We start from the raw sequence: 17249 nt of genomic DNA on the forward strand, positions 1-17249 counted from the left end.
TAGTAGCAAAATGTAGTTAAAGTATTAAAGTAAAAGTAATGGTTTGGTCCCTCTGACTGATATAGTATTATATATGACATCATTAGATTATTAATACTGTAGCATCAGTGTGTAAGCAGCATGTTACTGTTGTAACTCTCAAACTGATGGTTCTTGAAGACTTTATTGCCAGTACACACAGTGCTATATTCACTGAGTAGGAAAACAAAGCTGAGTAGGAAAACAAGATAGCTGTCATAATACTGCACATTTCCATACTCACACACAAAAACCATAGCCATACACATTTATAATAAACTGAAATTAGACAATAAGTATGAAAGAATCTCACAATTAAAAAATGTCCATAAGTTAGTGTCCTGTAGTCTATTTCCTTGATACATTAAAACATGATGAGACCATTGACTGTATATAAATATGGATGACGTGTCTCCACCTCCAACTGCTATGCAAAAGTGAATCAAAAATATCTCCTTTCCGGGAGCTGCCATCTTGCTTGTGTGACGTCATTTGGACGTCGTTTGGAGTCTGTGCAGTAGAGTTGGGCGGCAGGATAGTGGTCCGCGGGACACGCACCCTCAGCCATCCTGCTGTCTGAAGGAGGTTTGAGAGCGGCTGTCACAGCTGTCCATAATGACATCACACCCCCTTTGTATATCGTCAAATAACTAATTAAAAACTAACGTATCAGAAATATGACCACTTGGACAAGGATCACCATGATAAGAGCTACCTAAAATGACAGAAAACATCTTTGGGAATAATTTATTTGATGTGTATGTCGCAGGTTCGCTTTCAAGGAGGTACCAGTGATGGCTCAGACGACGAGAAAACCTCAGTGTGGTGATTTTTTATTCACAGCAAGTTCCCAAACAAGAGTGGCAAAAATATTTACAGTGCAGAGGTGGAAAAAACCAGTAACAAAAAAAAGTATTTACAAGACAGGTTTCACCGGACTTACACTGGCAGCTAGTCACCCACATCGCTACTCGGCCAAGAACCAAAAACCAACAACCCTGAATGAGCAGAGCTCCCCTTATATACTCTTAGCCCCTCCCCTGGGCAAACCAATTAACAAATTATAGCGTCCTACGGTCAAATTTAGCAACACAACAAACATAAATTCAGAAATCTATGATGCACTTCACATAAAGGAAAAATGGCACTATTCGCCCTCCATACAGCTATGGCCAAATACCCCCAAACCAGAATAAATCATAAAGCATCAGTCCATTCAATGTTAATGGTATGGTCCATGGTCACATGACCCTCTTAAGTGTGCCACCAAGCGCTATTTATGGTGTGTCCAGGAAGTGCCTCAGTTTGGCACGTGCCCGGAGGCAACCAGAGGCAGCGGCAGCAGGTAAGTGTGTATGTATGTGTGTCGTGTCAGCGCCGAGTGTGCACCCTCGAACGCCTAGCAGGAAGAAAAGAGTTCAGACAGTGGGGAAAAGTTTGTGGAAGTGCAGGACCGCGGGACACAAGTGCAGGCCTGCAAGAAACAGTTTAACCGGAGCATGGCTCCGCAGGAACAGTGGGAGCACTGGGCGCTGTGCGCTCCCGGCACCGGCGCTCTCTCTCCGGCAAAGAGAGAGAGAGAAACGGATGCCGGTTAGGGCCTGACGGAGCGTTCACTGGTGCCCCGTCACATTATCCCCCTCCTCCCCGAGGTTGGCGATGTGCGGCAACCTTGAGAGATAATCTGCCACAACATTGGTCTTGCCAGCTCGATGTCGGATCTGGAAGTGGAAAGGCTGGAGGGAGAGGTACCAGCGGGTGAGACAGCTGTTATGATCTTTCATGGAGTTCATTCAGGTCAGAGCGTGATGGTCGGTCTCCAAGTCAAATTCCCTCCCCAGCAGGTAGTATCTCAGACTCTCCAGGGCCCATTTTATGGCCAGGCCCTCCTTCTCCACAGTGGAGTACCTGGTTTCACGGGGCAGCAGCTTGCGGCTCAGGTACAGCACCAGTTGTTCTTCACCAGGATCACCCTGGGCCAGGACTGCCCCCAGTCCCACAGCAGAAGTGTCAGTCTGGACCAAGAACCGCTGGCTGAAGTCGGGACTCCTCAGCACTGGAGAAGAGCACAAGCAGGCCTTGAGGGTTTGGAATGCGGTCTCGCAGTCCTCATTCCAGGCGAACAGGTTCCTCTGGTCCTTCGCTGTCAGAGAAGCGGCGATGGTGGCGAACTGCGGGACAAATCTCCTGTACCAGCCAGCCAAGCCCAAGAAGGACCTCACCTCCTTCTTCGTGCGTGGGCGTGGGCAGCCGCGGATGGCCTCGACCTTGTCCACTTAGCTGACCTTGTCGACTTAGCCTCCTCCTTGGCCCACTGACACTTGGCAGGATTCAGTGTCAGACCCGCCTGCTGGATCTGGCGGAGGACTTGCTCCAGATGACACAGGTGCTGCTCCCAGGTGTCACAGAAGATGACCACGTCATCCAGGTAGGCAGCACTGCAGTCCTTGCACCCCTGCAGGACGCGGTCCATCAGTCTCTGGAAGGTGGCGGGTGCACCATGGAGGCCGAAGGGCATCACGGTGAACTGGAAGAGGCCGGCCGGTGTCTGGAAAGCAGTGTAGGGGCGACTGGATGCTTCTAGGGGTACCTGCCAGTAGCCCTTGCAGAGGTCCAGGGTGGTGATGAACCTGGCCCAGCCAATCTACTCCAGTAGATCGTCAATCCGGGGCATTGGGTAAGCATCGAACTCCGACATTGCGTTGAGCTTCCTGAAGTCGATGCAGATGCGGAGTGAGCCGTCCTTCTTCACCACGATGACTACCGTGCTGCACCACTCAGATTGTGATGGCTCGATTACCCCCAGGCGCTGCATCTCCTCCACCTCCTTCAGGAGCTTTGCCACCAGGTGTTGGGGCACTCGATAGGACCTCTGGCGAACCGGCCCCCTGTCTTTCAGGCGGATGATGTGCTCCACCAGGTAAGTCTTCCCTGGGTTAGCAGCGAACAGCTTGGAGACTCGCTGGAACACCTGGCTCAGCTGGCTGCACTGGCTGACAGAGAGATGGTCGAGAGCAAGTTCAGCAGACTGGTTGAGGTCAGCTAGGGTAGACTCCTCCTCCCCTTCACTGCCCACCCCCATCACCAACAGGGATGCCACGGGAACCTGAACTGGAGCCTCCTTCCACTCCTTCAATAGGTTGACGTGGTAGATCCGCTTTGCCTTTTTCTTGTCCGGGTGGTGGATCTCGTAGGTCACAGGGCCCATCTTCCTGAGGACTGTGTATGGGCCCTGCCACTTAGCCAGTAATTTGCTGTTGGAGGATGGCAGGAGGAGCAGGACCTTCTGGCCAGGCTGAAACTCTCTGTGCCTGGCCTGTCGGTCGTACCATGCCTTCTGGATCTGCTGGGCCTCACGTAGGTTGACCTCAGCCTCGTCTTGGTACTTTGCCAGCCGGTCTCTCATCTCCAACACAAACTGGACCACACTACGATCGCTGGCGCTGGTTGCAGGAGCCTCCCAGGTCTTTAGCAGCAGGTCCAGTGGCCCCTGGACATCCCAGCCGTACAGTAGCTCAAACGGGGAGAAACCAGTGGAAGCTTGAGGGACTTCCCTGTAGGCAAACAGCAGGAAGGGCAACCACTGGTCCCAGTCCCATCCGGTGTTGGCAACGAATTTCTGCAGCATATTACTCAGGGTTTGGTTGAACCGTTCGACCAACCCATCAGTCTGAGGGTGGTATGGGGTGGTCTTGATTACTGCAATGCCCAACTGTCGATGGAAGAGCTGCAGGAGCCTGGAGGTGAAGTTTGTCCCCTGGTCCGTTATGATCTCGTCCAGAACACCAACCCTGGAGAACAGCTGGACAGAGGGTGGAGGTAGGCACGGTCTGATTGGCAGACATAGCAGGTTTTCTGGCAGGTGGGACAGGTTCTGCAGAAAGTTTGGACATCTGTATACATGGAAGGCCAATAGAATCTGGAGGCTATGCGCAGATAGGTTTTGTTGCGACCAAGATGACCAGCCCAAGGCAAGGTGTGTGCCAGGTGCATTATCATTGGTCGACATGACCCAGGAACCACGAGACGCTTGACCCCGTCAGCCAGTGCATACAGGACATCACTGTAAATGACAAAGCATTCTTTTCCCCCCTTTGCCATATCCAGCCCCCCAACTGCTTTGGTGAACGATGGCTTAAGAGTCCCATCCTCCCTTTGCAAGGCCCCAATGTCCCCAGGCACCTTCCATATGTCCTTTGTCAGTCCCTCTTTACAGTCTGGATGCCTGGTTCTAAGCCCCTTTTCAAAACGTCGCTGGCGGTGAGACTTCCTCGGGCCCTTTGTGCCCCCCTCAAACAAACGGCTGTCCAGGGTTGAAAAGGGTTCTGGATCTGGTCCCTTTCTCTGCCATGGGTCGGATGTCACCCCCGCTCTGGCCTGGGCTTGGGTGATCACCTGACCCGACAAACCCTTAACCCCATCACTGTCTTTGGCCTCCACATCCAGCAGCACATCAAGTAGCACCGGTAAGTCCCATCCCAGTATGGCAGCTACAGGCAACTTTTCCACCACCCCCACAGTCAGCAAATAGGGTTGCTCATCCACCACCACAGTCAGATCAGCAGTAGGGTAGGAATGGCTGTCCCTGTGTACACACAAAATGTCCTCCTGTCTGCTATAGTCCACAATGCCCGTTGGCACTAAATATCTACGGACCAGCATCAGAAAGCTACCCGAATCGACCAGAGCAGTCACAGGTTCACCATTAGTCGTAATCTCTTTAAAACGCTGCCACCTTCCCACAGCCCTTACATCCTCAGCGCGGGGAGTGTAGCATGCACCACTCAGTTTAGCTTTTCTGATGGGGCATAGAGCAGCTTTGTGGCCTGCCTGCTGACAGTAAAAGCAGATGAGCTCCTTACTGGAACTGTGCTGGCTGGGTGCAGGGCGGAGTTCTCCCGGCAGATGTAGGTTGGCTCTGGCTGCTGGTCTGGGCTGGGAAGAAGGCTGACGACCAGGACCACCTTGGTATGAAGCTGGGCCTCCCCTTCGTGCGTTGAGGTACTGTTGCGCTAGCTTGGCCGTAGCTAGTCCATCTGTAGGCTCATGCTCCTTCACCCAGGTGTGGATGTCTGCAGGGAAAATATGTAGAAGCTGCTCCAAAATGATCTGCTCGCTGATCTGCTCCTTTGTGTGCTGCACCGGATTAATCCATCGTCGGTAGAGACCCTTTAAGCGGTGGTAGGTCTCTGCTCGGTAGATGGCAATGCCATGGACTAGAACTGCTGACGATACGTTTCCGGCGAGATGTCAAACTTGGTCAGGAGCGCTGCCTTTAGGTCTGGGTAAGAGTGAGCCCTCTCCTCGTCCATAGCTGTGTAGGCCTCAAGAGCCTGTCCGGTGAGTAGAGGCACCAGGCGACATGCCCACTCACACTCTGGCCAGCTCCATGTTCTGGCAATGCGCTCGAAGCGAAGCAGGTAATTTTCAATGTCAATGTTCATTCTTCAAAATGTCAAAAGCCAGAGGATGTGAAGCTACTTGCTAGAAAAGAGTAATTAATGTTCACAAAGATGACAACATTACAAATCATGTACTCCATGTTGCAGAGTACATTAATTATTTTCTCACCAGATGTGGTCATGTACTTAGTTGTTAGTGCAACACGGGACAAAAAGGAATTCACTTGTTTACCCTCCTCACCAATAGTCATACCTAATGCCATTGGAAAGACATGATAAAACAGATCAATATGGAGCATGGGATACAGGATTTCAAATTTATTTCACAGAAAGTAAAACCTTCCTGATGCCATTTCAGACCTATGAATGTCTTAGTGTTTGCTTCATGTTTAGTCATAGTTATTCTCTGCTGCATGTTGGACAACTAACCTGCTTCCTCCTGATTATGACCACCCCACTGCACCTGTGGTGAAATGAGAAACATTAGTAATTCTCCATATAACCCACTAAAATGGATTTTAAAAATCTCACACTACATGAAAGATATCAAACAATATTATATTGTGCAATATGTGCACAATTGGTTCACAAGTATATAACGCATAGATTCAGACATAACTACCAGCCATGCACAGCTGTGAGTGATGCCTGAATCTATACGTTATATACTTGTGAACCAATTGTGCACATATTGCAACTATTCTGAATACAATAACCTTTATTTTTTCGCTGTACTCATAACACAATATATAAAAGATAAACTAAAAGTTAAGATAAATTTACCTCACATTTCCCTGAGTGACCCTTGGCGTGCAAGACAGACAGGAGAGGCTTATTTTGTAAGAGTGGCATGAGATGGGGAAAAGACTCGCACAGCTTCTGCAGGTACGGATGGTATTTGCACATGATGTCAATGCAAATGTAATCTATCCTATAGGCCGTGACAAGCTCCTTGTGCAGGAAAAGAGGACAGGCAAATATCTCTCCTCTAAACATGTTTAAGGCTTTGAATAGTATGCCATGATGGCAGATAGCCACCTCCACACCCTCTTCATCCACCTTTGACCCAGACTTTTTGGCACTTTCTCTTGCAGCAGTCCACTGGAATTTTCCACACACACATTTTCCAGATAACTTTGAAAACATTTTCACACACAAAAAAAAATCAAAAACATGCAAAATTATTAATTAGCTCTTCAAAATTAAAAGAAGGTATTGTAACCCTACTCATAATTTTCTACCCAACCCAAATGAGAAGTAGCCAGCATGTCTATAGTTTTCTAAGAGTGAGACTTTTCAGGTTTGCATTTTAATGAGCACATTTTTAACTTGTAGGCTTAATTTTCTACAATGACTTGTCAATTTTCTATCAAATCACCAATGTATGATCATGTCTAACTGGAGCACATCTGTGTGGGAACCCTCCTCAAACATTCCTTAGTCATTGAACTTCATGCAGGAATAAGGGGCACACTGCTGCACAGAGCACAGTTAATACGTCTGATATCAGGCCAGTGTTGCAATGTGTCTTAAGGGTTATCCACATCTTTCTATAAGATTGTGTCTTCATCATATTTGGTTTATATACTAATTAAATATTTTGAAATTAAAATAAAAAACTACTATAATCTGATCCATGACCTATTGGTATCTACCTATAACTACTACTCACAGGTTGGACTCGATTATGAATCATCTCCACAAAGTCTGCCACTTCCTTGTCTTTGGCTAAAAATGCACTGTCAAAGTATGCATTTTCAGCTATTCTAAAGAATTAAAAGGAGACAGATATTAGATCCATGAACAAAAACTCTTTCGAAATTTACATCACACTTATTTTTGTTTGACATCTGGTACCTTCAAACTGCTGGCAGTTTCATATAGATTTCCTTACTTTTTTTCAAAAGCAAAAACAATGACAAATGATAGTAATAACCAGTACCCTTTAGTCCGACTGAAGCGATACATCTTCCTGTTTCCGTCAACAGAAATGGCTGCCTCATGATAGTGCTTCTACTATAAGTGACTACATTCATGAACTGCAGAAAAAGTTTTATGACTTACACGCCCAAAGGAGCTGGAACAATGGTCAAGCATTTTAACAAATGCATGCCTGGATAAACCTCGTGCAGTGACTTTCAGTTCTTCAAATGTGTAAAACACATCAATTTTTAATATGGTTTGAAATTCTACATTACTAGGCCAATAACCAATAGCCTGGAGGTCTGTCAGTCCAGGAGTCCATAATTTCAAGCAGGACTTGCAGGTAATGGAGGGCAGGGACAGATCATAGCATCCTGTGGAAACAAAGGAAACATGATATTTTGAATGAACACTTCAAAGTGTTGGTTCTCTCCATATACAGCATGTAGACTCAACATCATATCCTCATGCTTCAATAATTGAAACAGGATAATGGCTCATTCAATACCAACAGTGATGTCAACAGACAGGCTACAAATAATAAGCAAAAGAAAGAAAGAGGACAATCACCAAAATGATAGTGTTTCTAAATCTGAAAGACCTTTAAACCATTTCATACATACCTTGTTCACATACTGCATGTGCCCCATTATTATCTATTGATATGTAGCATGTAGGTGGAATTGCTTTATAAAAGCCCTCCACCATAGAGTCCCAACACAATGTTAATGAATGGACACATCGCATTTGCTGCATAACAGTTCTTTAGGCAGGCAATCTCAACATCTGATTACAGCCTGTTGCATGTTGCAGTAGTCACATAGCTCAAGTGGGGTTTTCTCTGCTGAGAGCATCAATTCTAATAGATGTGGCCTTGCATTCTCCCATTTCTCATCTGACAGTGTCTGCCGCATCTCCCAGGTCCTAGAAACAGTCTCTGTTGCATCTGAACACTCTAATGGATCGTCCATCAAGCTGTCTTTTAGCAACTGGAGCTGTGAGTCTAAAGCAGAGAGTGAAATTATTATCTTCCAAGGTGTAGTCACTTCTAATTGATATGTTTTGGTAGCATTTTTAATTTCAAAATACCCACATGTAAAATATAAAACAATGATCAAATTCTAAATAAGAAAGGTGAAGCAATTACATCAATGTGAAATTTGAATTTACAACACACACACACACATACACACAGAAAGAGAACTACATTAAGAAACGATCATGGAGCTGACGACTTACAAATTGTCTGCTGTGCCTCTTGCACTTCAGGGTAGCTAAAATGTAACAAGACAAAGAAAGAAAAAGAAAGAAAACACAGATGAAAGCATGGTTGTGTAGTAACATTTTGAGGTTCTTGTTTGGAATGTCAACAAAATAATTGTAAAATGGAAATTAAAATTATCTACAGCCATTTTAACACTACATAGTATTAACACTACAGGCTTTCCTTAAACTAGGGCAAAGTATTGATTCTTGGCTATCTTATCCTCTTTTCACTCACAATTCACGCTAGCGTCCTGTCTTCCCATATTTGTTGAGATAGCCAGAAGAAAATCCACCCAAACCCTGTGCCAGATCATGTAAGTAAATATTTTGTTTACCCTCTGTTGAAGTGGTGGCATCACCTTGATGGGTATCCTTGGACTTTAAATGAAAGGATGAGCGGGAGCCTGCCAGACAAAATATTTTATTTATACATATATGTATATATATGTGTGTGTGTGTGTGTGTGTGTGTGTGTGTGTGGAGATGGAGTGATAGAGAGAGAGGGAGAGAGAGAGACAGAGAGGGACACTTTATGACCCTCAGACTGATGTGTGTACTCACTGTACACAGAGAAGTCGCACAAACCTCCTGCAGATCGCCACATCTCAGCCATCAAGCGTCCATACATGTCCCTCTTCACCCAGCGCACAGGCTTCTCAGTGTGTTTCAATTTTTCTGTGGCCTTTTTCCCTTGCTCATCTGCTCCTTTCGTCTGAAATTAAAACATCCATGTAACATTTTATAGTTTGAGATTTTTACAGATCAAAATTCTTGTTATAATTCTTGCACTTGTTACTTGAGCAGGAGGATGCAGTGCTAATTTTATTTTATCAAAGCAAGTACAGTGTGTATAGTTTAGTGGCATCTAGCAGAACAGACTTGGCAGAAATGGAATATAATATTCATAAGTATGTTTTAATCAGTGTATAATCACCTCAAAATAAGAACATGTTGTGTTTTCGTTACCTTCAAATGAGCTCTTTATATCTACATAGGAAACAGGTCCTCTTCCACAGAGCCCGCCATGTTGCACCGCCATGTTTCTACAGTACAAACTAAACACTGGCTCCGGAGAGGGTCTTTCGCGTTTTTCGCAAGGCACGCGGCCACCGTAGGTTCTCCCACCCACTTGGAAGGGGAGGGTAAGGCAGGGTTGCTAGGTCCGCAGCTTTCCCGCGGAATTGGGCTACACTTTGAAGTGTTGCATGCTAATTACATTGAATGATATATATAAATAAAAATCCATATTTTAAATGACATTATTTATTTATACCCAAACCCTACCAAACTGACTCCAGATTAGCCTGTACACACACACCAACACGCCATGCCTGTACACACACACAAAACATGCGCTAATGCTTCCTGCTGCCCGCCTCTTGATCACAACTCTGGAAAACTGCTTTTTATGCTGACACACTAAACATTAACGGTGTTACTTTGTGGATATTACAAAACATTTGGCGATGATAGCAATACTGTTGGACTTTAAAAGCAGTGTATATGGTTTGGCAGAGGCATATTTTGAGTTCTAGTGTTGGGCTGGTTTTGGACTGGTTTTGATTGGCCATTGTGCTGGTTTTGTCATGCAGACCTGGCAACTATGGGGTGAAGGGAGAGGTATTTGGTTACAATCTACTCGTCACTGCTAGATGCCACTAAATCTTACACACTGAAACTTTAAATTGCACATATGAAAACCATTATATAAACAACTCGACTGAGGGAATAATACACACCATAGATCTGTTGGCTCTGTAGACCTGAATGTGTATCATCCTAAAAAAGTTGCCCAGCAGTTACTCCTTAAAATCAAACTGTATCTTCAGACCAAAGAGCATGCTATATTGTTGGTGATATACACCTCTTTTCAGTTCTTTTTAATTCCCTACCAACTTGGTTGGTAAACATAACATGATTGACATCAAAGGTACACATAAGCCATAGACCATAGACCTGGAAATCTAAACTTACTTCAATGTCATGTAGGTCGGGCAAGATGGTGTCAAGATTCTCATGGTCATCCGACTCTCCACTGCTAACGTTTGATATGTCAGACATGGTGACAACTGCAGTGGTGGAGAAAGCAGGGAGCGGTTGGAGAGCAACAGGGGCCTGTTTCAGAAAGCAGGCTTAACAAACTCTGAGTCTAACCCTGAACTCTGAGTTGATGAACCTGAGATGAAACTCAAAGTTTTCGGTTCCAGAACAGCTGGTCAGTTTGTTCAATTAACTCTGAATATGTTCACTTTGAGTTAAGCGTGTGCGTGATGAATACAAAAAGCCATCATCAATGGAGCCCTGATACCATGGCAACAGATAAATAAAAGGCAGGGCCTCCATTTTAATCTAGTGGACGTAGAGCTATTAATGCATGTGTATGTGGACAGTGCACATTTATCTTTAAAAAAGAGCTCGAGTCAGAGTGGTGATAAGTTAACACAATAAAGTTTTATTCAGTGTCGTCCATTAATTCATCATTTATCAGACTTACATTTCCTTAATGATGATAAAGTGGAATCTGACTGTGTATCAGGCTGCAGCTACATCACATTTTTTTTTAATGTTTGTTAAACTTTAATCTGACAGGGACAAAATTGAGGATGAAAAATATAGTTAAAAGATCTAAAAAAATATATATATATATATAAATCACAGACAGAGACATGACTGTAGCTCACAGTCTGATCCAGTGATAATGTGTTTGCTGATTTGCACTTGAAAAGGCGTCAAGGTTAAAATACAGTGGATTTTGAATGTTTAGATCTATCCGTATCTTGGCTCAACATATATATATATATATATATATATATATATATATATATATATATATATATATATATATATATATATATATATATATATATAGGCTGTGCAAAGATGCTCCTGAGTTCAGCACATAATAGCAGGGTGTAAGATGCAGGGAGGAACAGCATACATGGAACGCCATAACCAAGTGGCTGGCATAGTGTACAGGAACATCTGCACTGAGTATGGGCTGGAGGTCCCAAGGTCACAATGGAAGACACCTTCTAAGGTGGTTGAGAATGACCAAGCCAAGATCCTGTGGGATTTCCAGATCCAGACTGACAAGCCGATGATGGCTAACCAACCGGACATCATGTAGATCAACAAACAACAGAAGAAGGCAGCGGGGATAGACGTAGCAATCCTAAGTGACAGCAACATCAGGAAGACGGAACATGAGAAGATGGAAAAATACCAAGGGCTGAAAGAGGAGCTAGAAAAGGTCTCTGTCCAGAAGAGTATATGTATATATATATATATATGTATATATATATATATATATATATATATATATACTCTATATATACTCTATATATACTCTATATATACTCAGTGGCACATTAACACAGGGAGTAGCACTGTTATCCATTGTCTTCCTCTTGCTGCTGCTTCCATGTTTGGTGCCATACTCTCACACTTTGTGTCCCCCACGGCCTGATGGTATTGAGTGGAGTTATACAGCCAAGGTAACATTATTTTATCATTGTGTGTTTCAGTAAATGTAAGAAAAAAACGAAGATTGGACTAACCTGTGTTTTTTTTGTTTTTGTCTCTGCAGCTGTGACTGCCACTGATGCTTTGTTATACCTGAAACTCACTAGAGTTTTATTTTTATATATGTATATATATATATATATATATATATATATATATATATATATATATATATATATGGCCCAGGAGGTAGAGCGGTTCGATTCCTGGCTCCTCCAGTCCACATGCCGATGTGTCCTTGGGCAAGACACTTAACCTCAAATTGCTCCTGATGGCTGTGCCATCAGCGTATGAATGTGTGTGAATGTGATTCATAGTGTAAAAGCGCTTTGAGTGGTCGGAAGACTAGAAAGGCGCTATACAAGTGCAGTCCATTTACCATTTTTACTATATATATATATATATATATATATATATATATATATATATATATACACACACACACAGTATACTGTATCCTATGCATGTATTTGTGTGTGTGTGTGTGTGTTCCTCAGGTTGTGGCATGTTGATACATATTGGGCAGCAAGATATCCCCTGTCCCCTTCTCCTAGGAGTATTTTTAATTTTGATAGGCCATTGAGCTCTTTGAAATGTGAAATTGCTGAGTTGAACTTGTTAAAGTAGATGTTCCTTATTTCACTTAATGTTTTACATTCTCTCTGTCTCTGTCTCTCTCTCTGTCTCTGTCTCTGTCTGTCTGTCTGTCTTAGTTTTAGAGATGCCTGGTAGTACAAAAAAACTATGCCTTGGCTGTAATGCACAAATAGGTGTGGCATGCAAAAAGTGCCCCCAGTGCGCCCTGATGCAGCCCCACAAGAAGAGGCTGACAGATGCCTGGATGAAATTTTCGCAAGAGAAAGACGCCTGGAGATCAAAGTATAAAAAGTGGAATAATGGAAACAAAGAACATGAAAAAGCGTACAAGCTGGTAAGTACATCATCACTATGAATTGAAGGCTATTTCTCTTTTGTATTAATACTAAAGTGCATAGGAATAAAAAAAGTTCAAATATCTCCATAAAACTATGATAAATTTACTGGGATCCATGAAAGACAGCTTCCCTGCTAAATCTATAATTGTAGACCCCATGTTTTACTAAAATTAGTGTCTTGGCCATACACCAAACCCCTCAAATGTTTCAAATGATGATCTGGGATCAGGTTTTCCCTTTGCATAGAACAAAGATTACTGATCCTAAATCCTTTTGAGGGGCATGTCTAAACCTGTATAGTTTCTTTCTCTGGGGAAACCATTTTACTTGGACATCACCTATGGAAATGCTTTGCCCTTTTATAAAGAAAAAGAACTGCTGCTAGTGTAAAACGTAAAGAGGAGTTAGATCAGGCAAAACAAAAAACTTGAATTTTTATCACCTCCAAGAGTCACCTTACAGTAGCCTACTCAGACAACACTGTCAGTCAAGTTCTAAGTTAATTTTGTCGATTCAATTGCATTTGTATGCTGAAGTCTCTATTGTCAGTTTTATGCAGCACAAGTGGTTCTACAAGGAAGTCAGTGCATTCAGTAGGTGTTAGAGTTAGAAACTTCTAAAAATGCATCATAGAAACAGTACAAAAATACGTTGACATCAAATAAAAATTGACTTTTTAATACTTAAGTATTTGCAAGTACTTGTACTGCAAATTAAATACACTCACTGAAATAGGGCTGTGTGATATGACGATATATATCATGTGACAAGAGAAAAATGTATATCGTTTCATTTTATGCTCTATCATTTATTTTGTTGTGACACAAAACACTCTTTATGGCAATATTTTTCATCATTTGGAGTCTGTCCATCTTTTGCGTGGATTACATTGATAAATTACTCTTCTTGGCTTTTTACTCGCAAAGCTTTTATTGCTCTTACAATAACATAACGAGTTGTCATCAACTCTCCACTGCTTTCTGTCTCTCCTCTGCTGCGCTGCACACACTGAGGGCTCAGCTCCGCCTGCGCTGAGAAAGAGCAGAGAAGCAGCAAGACAACGACCATAAATGACAGCAAAACACAGTAGAGTCTATCTTTATTTATGTTATTTACCAAATGTTGTGCACTCATTTCATTTCAGCTCAGTGTGAGAGTCTCTGCTGCTTTTTGCTGCCATTTATGGTCACGCTACTTTCCTCCGCTCTCTATGGTTCACTGCAGGCAGGGCTGAGCCCTCCATGTGTGTTTGCTGAACACACAAGAGAGGCAGTGAAGCAGGTGAAGTACTCGAGTCGACGACAGCTATACTTGTTATGCTACTGCAATTGCAATAAAACTTTGGGAGTAAAAAGCCAAGAAGAGTAATTTAACTTAATCTGCACAAAGGATGGACAGATAGCGGGGGGAGGGAGGGCGGCACAGACCAACTATTTATTTATTAAAACATGCTATATCGGGATGGGTATCGTTATCAGGATATGAAATGACCTGTATTGGGAAATGAGATTTTGGTCATATCACCCAGCCCTACACTGAAACACTCAAAGTAAACACTTGCACTTGCACTTGCCATTTTTATTTCTAATTTGTTTTTGTATGAACTAGTGCAGTGACCGTTCAAAACGTGCCTTTTTTGGAATGGGCCGATTTGCTTATTATTTCTCAGGAACCGCATATGTAAGTATCATTTGACAAACGTATCAATTAAAACACCAAGGAATTAATAAATTACATGGTTTTAATCCAGATAGAAACTTCACCAGTGAGATTAAACAGCCCCCGCTGCTCTCAGATACAGAGCAGAGTGGCTCGCTATAGGCTTGTTTATTAATATTAAATTTGTCCAAATTACACCAAATTCGACACTGCAGGTCCCCAGCAATACACCTGCCGAGTGTGAAGTTGATCGGATGAACTATTCTCAAGATACACGAGGGACAAACCCACATACATACAGACAGAGATTCCTTGCTTTATATAGAGAGATTATCTATACATCAAGATAATAATTGGGCACAGTATGAATAGCAACCCATGTAAAGTGGAAAAAAAACTTTCATACAACACAAATCCCTACTTTATACAATAAATGTGGTTAGCCAATGGCCATGAAGAGAACCCTGCAGTAGTGCAAATACCAGATTGAAATGTTCAATCAGCAATATATTAAAGTCAAATAAAAAGTGTAATAATCACATTGAATGGTAAGATATAGTATAGTGATGGTCTTCTCAGAGCTACCCCTATCTGTTATAATTGTGCCTCAGTGGCCCCCATTCACTACAAGTTGTAGTGAAGTAATATTTATCTATCTACTTTTACTCAGTAATATACTTTGTTCACCACTGGTGAAATGTGAGGTGACTGCGCCAATGCTGTTCATACACACATAAAAAGGTATCTGTCATATAATTATTCTGCAAATTTTAATGACTTGTGGGTTTGGTCTTGGAAATTAGGACGCTTAAATAGGCATAGAACCTCTAAGATTAATTATGTACGGCATAACCCTTATGAATTTGGATATTAATATCTCAACTTTATCAGAAAAATGCAGCTTTCCTTTTTTCTCTGATTTGCCATTGTACATATGCATGACCTTTATCCTTCCCAATGCTAATTTTAAGGGCACACTACTGTATGATTTGTACCATTAGCTGATGAAAGGCTGAAAGATGTTGTAAATTATTTTACATGGACAAAGAATGCTGACCATAGAGCTGTTTGCCTGTATAAGATTTTGGTGGTGTTTTTTGCTTCATCATTTTGCATGAATAGTTTAGTGAACAGGAAGCGCTTGCCCCATTGGCACCTTAACTGCTCCCACAGTTGAGGTGCAATTTGCGTTAGTTATTTGCTCACAAAGCAGTCTTTGTAAAGTGGGCCTCAGTGTATATTGCAATTGAAGAATGCTTTTTTTATTCTCTTTTCAGTTGGACCGTTTCTCCATTCTGGGATACCACCCTGTTTTGCTCCTTGGTAAGGAGTTTGAGGGGAGGGTGGTGGCTGAAATTAAATACAGTTTGGATTTTCAGCTGCCACCCCAACTTGAAAAAACTTTGGTGGCATTTGAGGCCATATTGAATATGTATATGTATGTATATTTATTAAAAAAAAAAAAAAAAAGACACTATAGATTTTTATTATTGCAGCAAAAAAAGACACAGACCACTTAGGAGTTGCTGATTTCAAATGTTTACCAATAGCTATCCAATAGATGGATGGCTACTCCTGATTTTATTAACGATGTATGTAATTTGTAATTATGTCTTTGGTTAAAGGAATACTAGTTTTGTATTTTATTACAACTTTTACTCATAAAGCAGTTTTCAAATAAGGGCTTAAAGTTTCTACTTTCACATTTGACTTTCAAAGTAGTTTTTAGCATTTGCAACATTGTTTTTGGAAACCAAGCAGCAAAGTTGCTCATTTAATACATTTGTTTTGTCTCAGTATGTTGGAAAAGAAACAAGAAGGCAAGACCCCCAGAGACCTCCACCTTCCTGGATGCATCCACCTCCCTGAGACCCTCCACTTTGCCAGGACCCTCCACCTCCCCGGGACTCTCCACTTCTCCAAGACGCTCCACCTCCCTGGGACCCTCTGTCTCCCTGGGACCCTCCACCTCCCCAGGACCCTCTGTCTCCCTGGGACCCTCCACTTCCTCAGGACCCTCTGTCTCCCTAGGACCCTCCACTTCCTCAGGACCCTCTGTCTTACTGGGACTCTCCACTTCTCCAAGACCCTCCACCTCCCCGGGACCCTCTGTCTCCCTGGGACCCTCCACCAACATGCAAGTTTGGAAATAATTGAAACGTGTCAATAACACAATTTCTAAATGTTTCCTTTCCTAAAAAAGTTAAGTACCAACAGGTTTAGTTTTTAAATGATAAACAATGCCTTTACTTCATGTGAATAATAACCTGATATCCTTGCAGATGAAAAGGACTTGATGTTGATGGTGCCCATGTCCACAGAGGATTCAAATGCCTTAGCTGCCAAAGAGGCTGGGACTTTGTGGACTGGGTCCCAACCTGCAAGTGATTGCAAGGAGTGTAGAGAAAGGGACAGCACCGGAGTTTTCCTGTACTCCAAAATATTCAAAGAGAGGACAGAAAGTAAGTCAATTCATGCTCTGTCCAAAAAAACAATCTATAATCTTTTATTTTCAATTACTAAT

General features: G+C 42.8%; 1 protein-coding gene across 1 annotated transcript in view; it reads left to right on the forward strand.

The window, feature by feature from the left end:
* The window catches only part of LOC121896068 (melanoma-associated antigen E1-like), a 29446-nt gene that overhangs the window by 9857 nt on the left and 2340 nt on the right, over window positions 1-17249 (forward strand). Inside the window, exons 3-6 of the mRNA XM_042409702.1 lie at window positions 12845-13062; window positions 16003-16048; window positions 16523-16862; window positions 17008-17187. Coding sequence (XP_042265636.1) covers window positions 12853-13062; window positions 16003-16048; window positions 16523-16862; window positions 17008-17011 — 600 coding nt within the window. The 5' untranslated portion in view covers window positions 12845-12852 and the 3' untranslated portion in view covers window positions 17012-17187. The remainder of the gene's footprint in view (window positions 1-12844; window positions 13063-16002; window positions 16049-16522; window positions 16863-17007; window positions 17188-17249) is intronic.

Source organism: Thunnus maccoyii, chromosome 4, assembly GCF_910596095.1.
Source record: "Thunnus maccoyii chromosome 4, fThuMac1.1, whole genome shotgun sequence".
Taxonomy (NCBI): Eukaryota; Metazoa; Chordata; class Actinopteri; order Scombriformes; family Scombridae; genus Thunnus; species Thunnus maccoyii.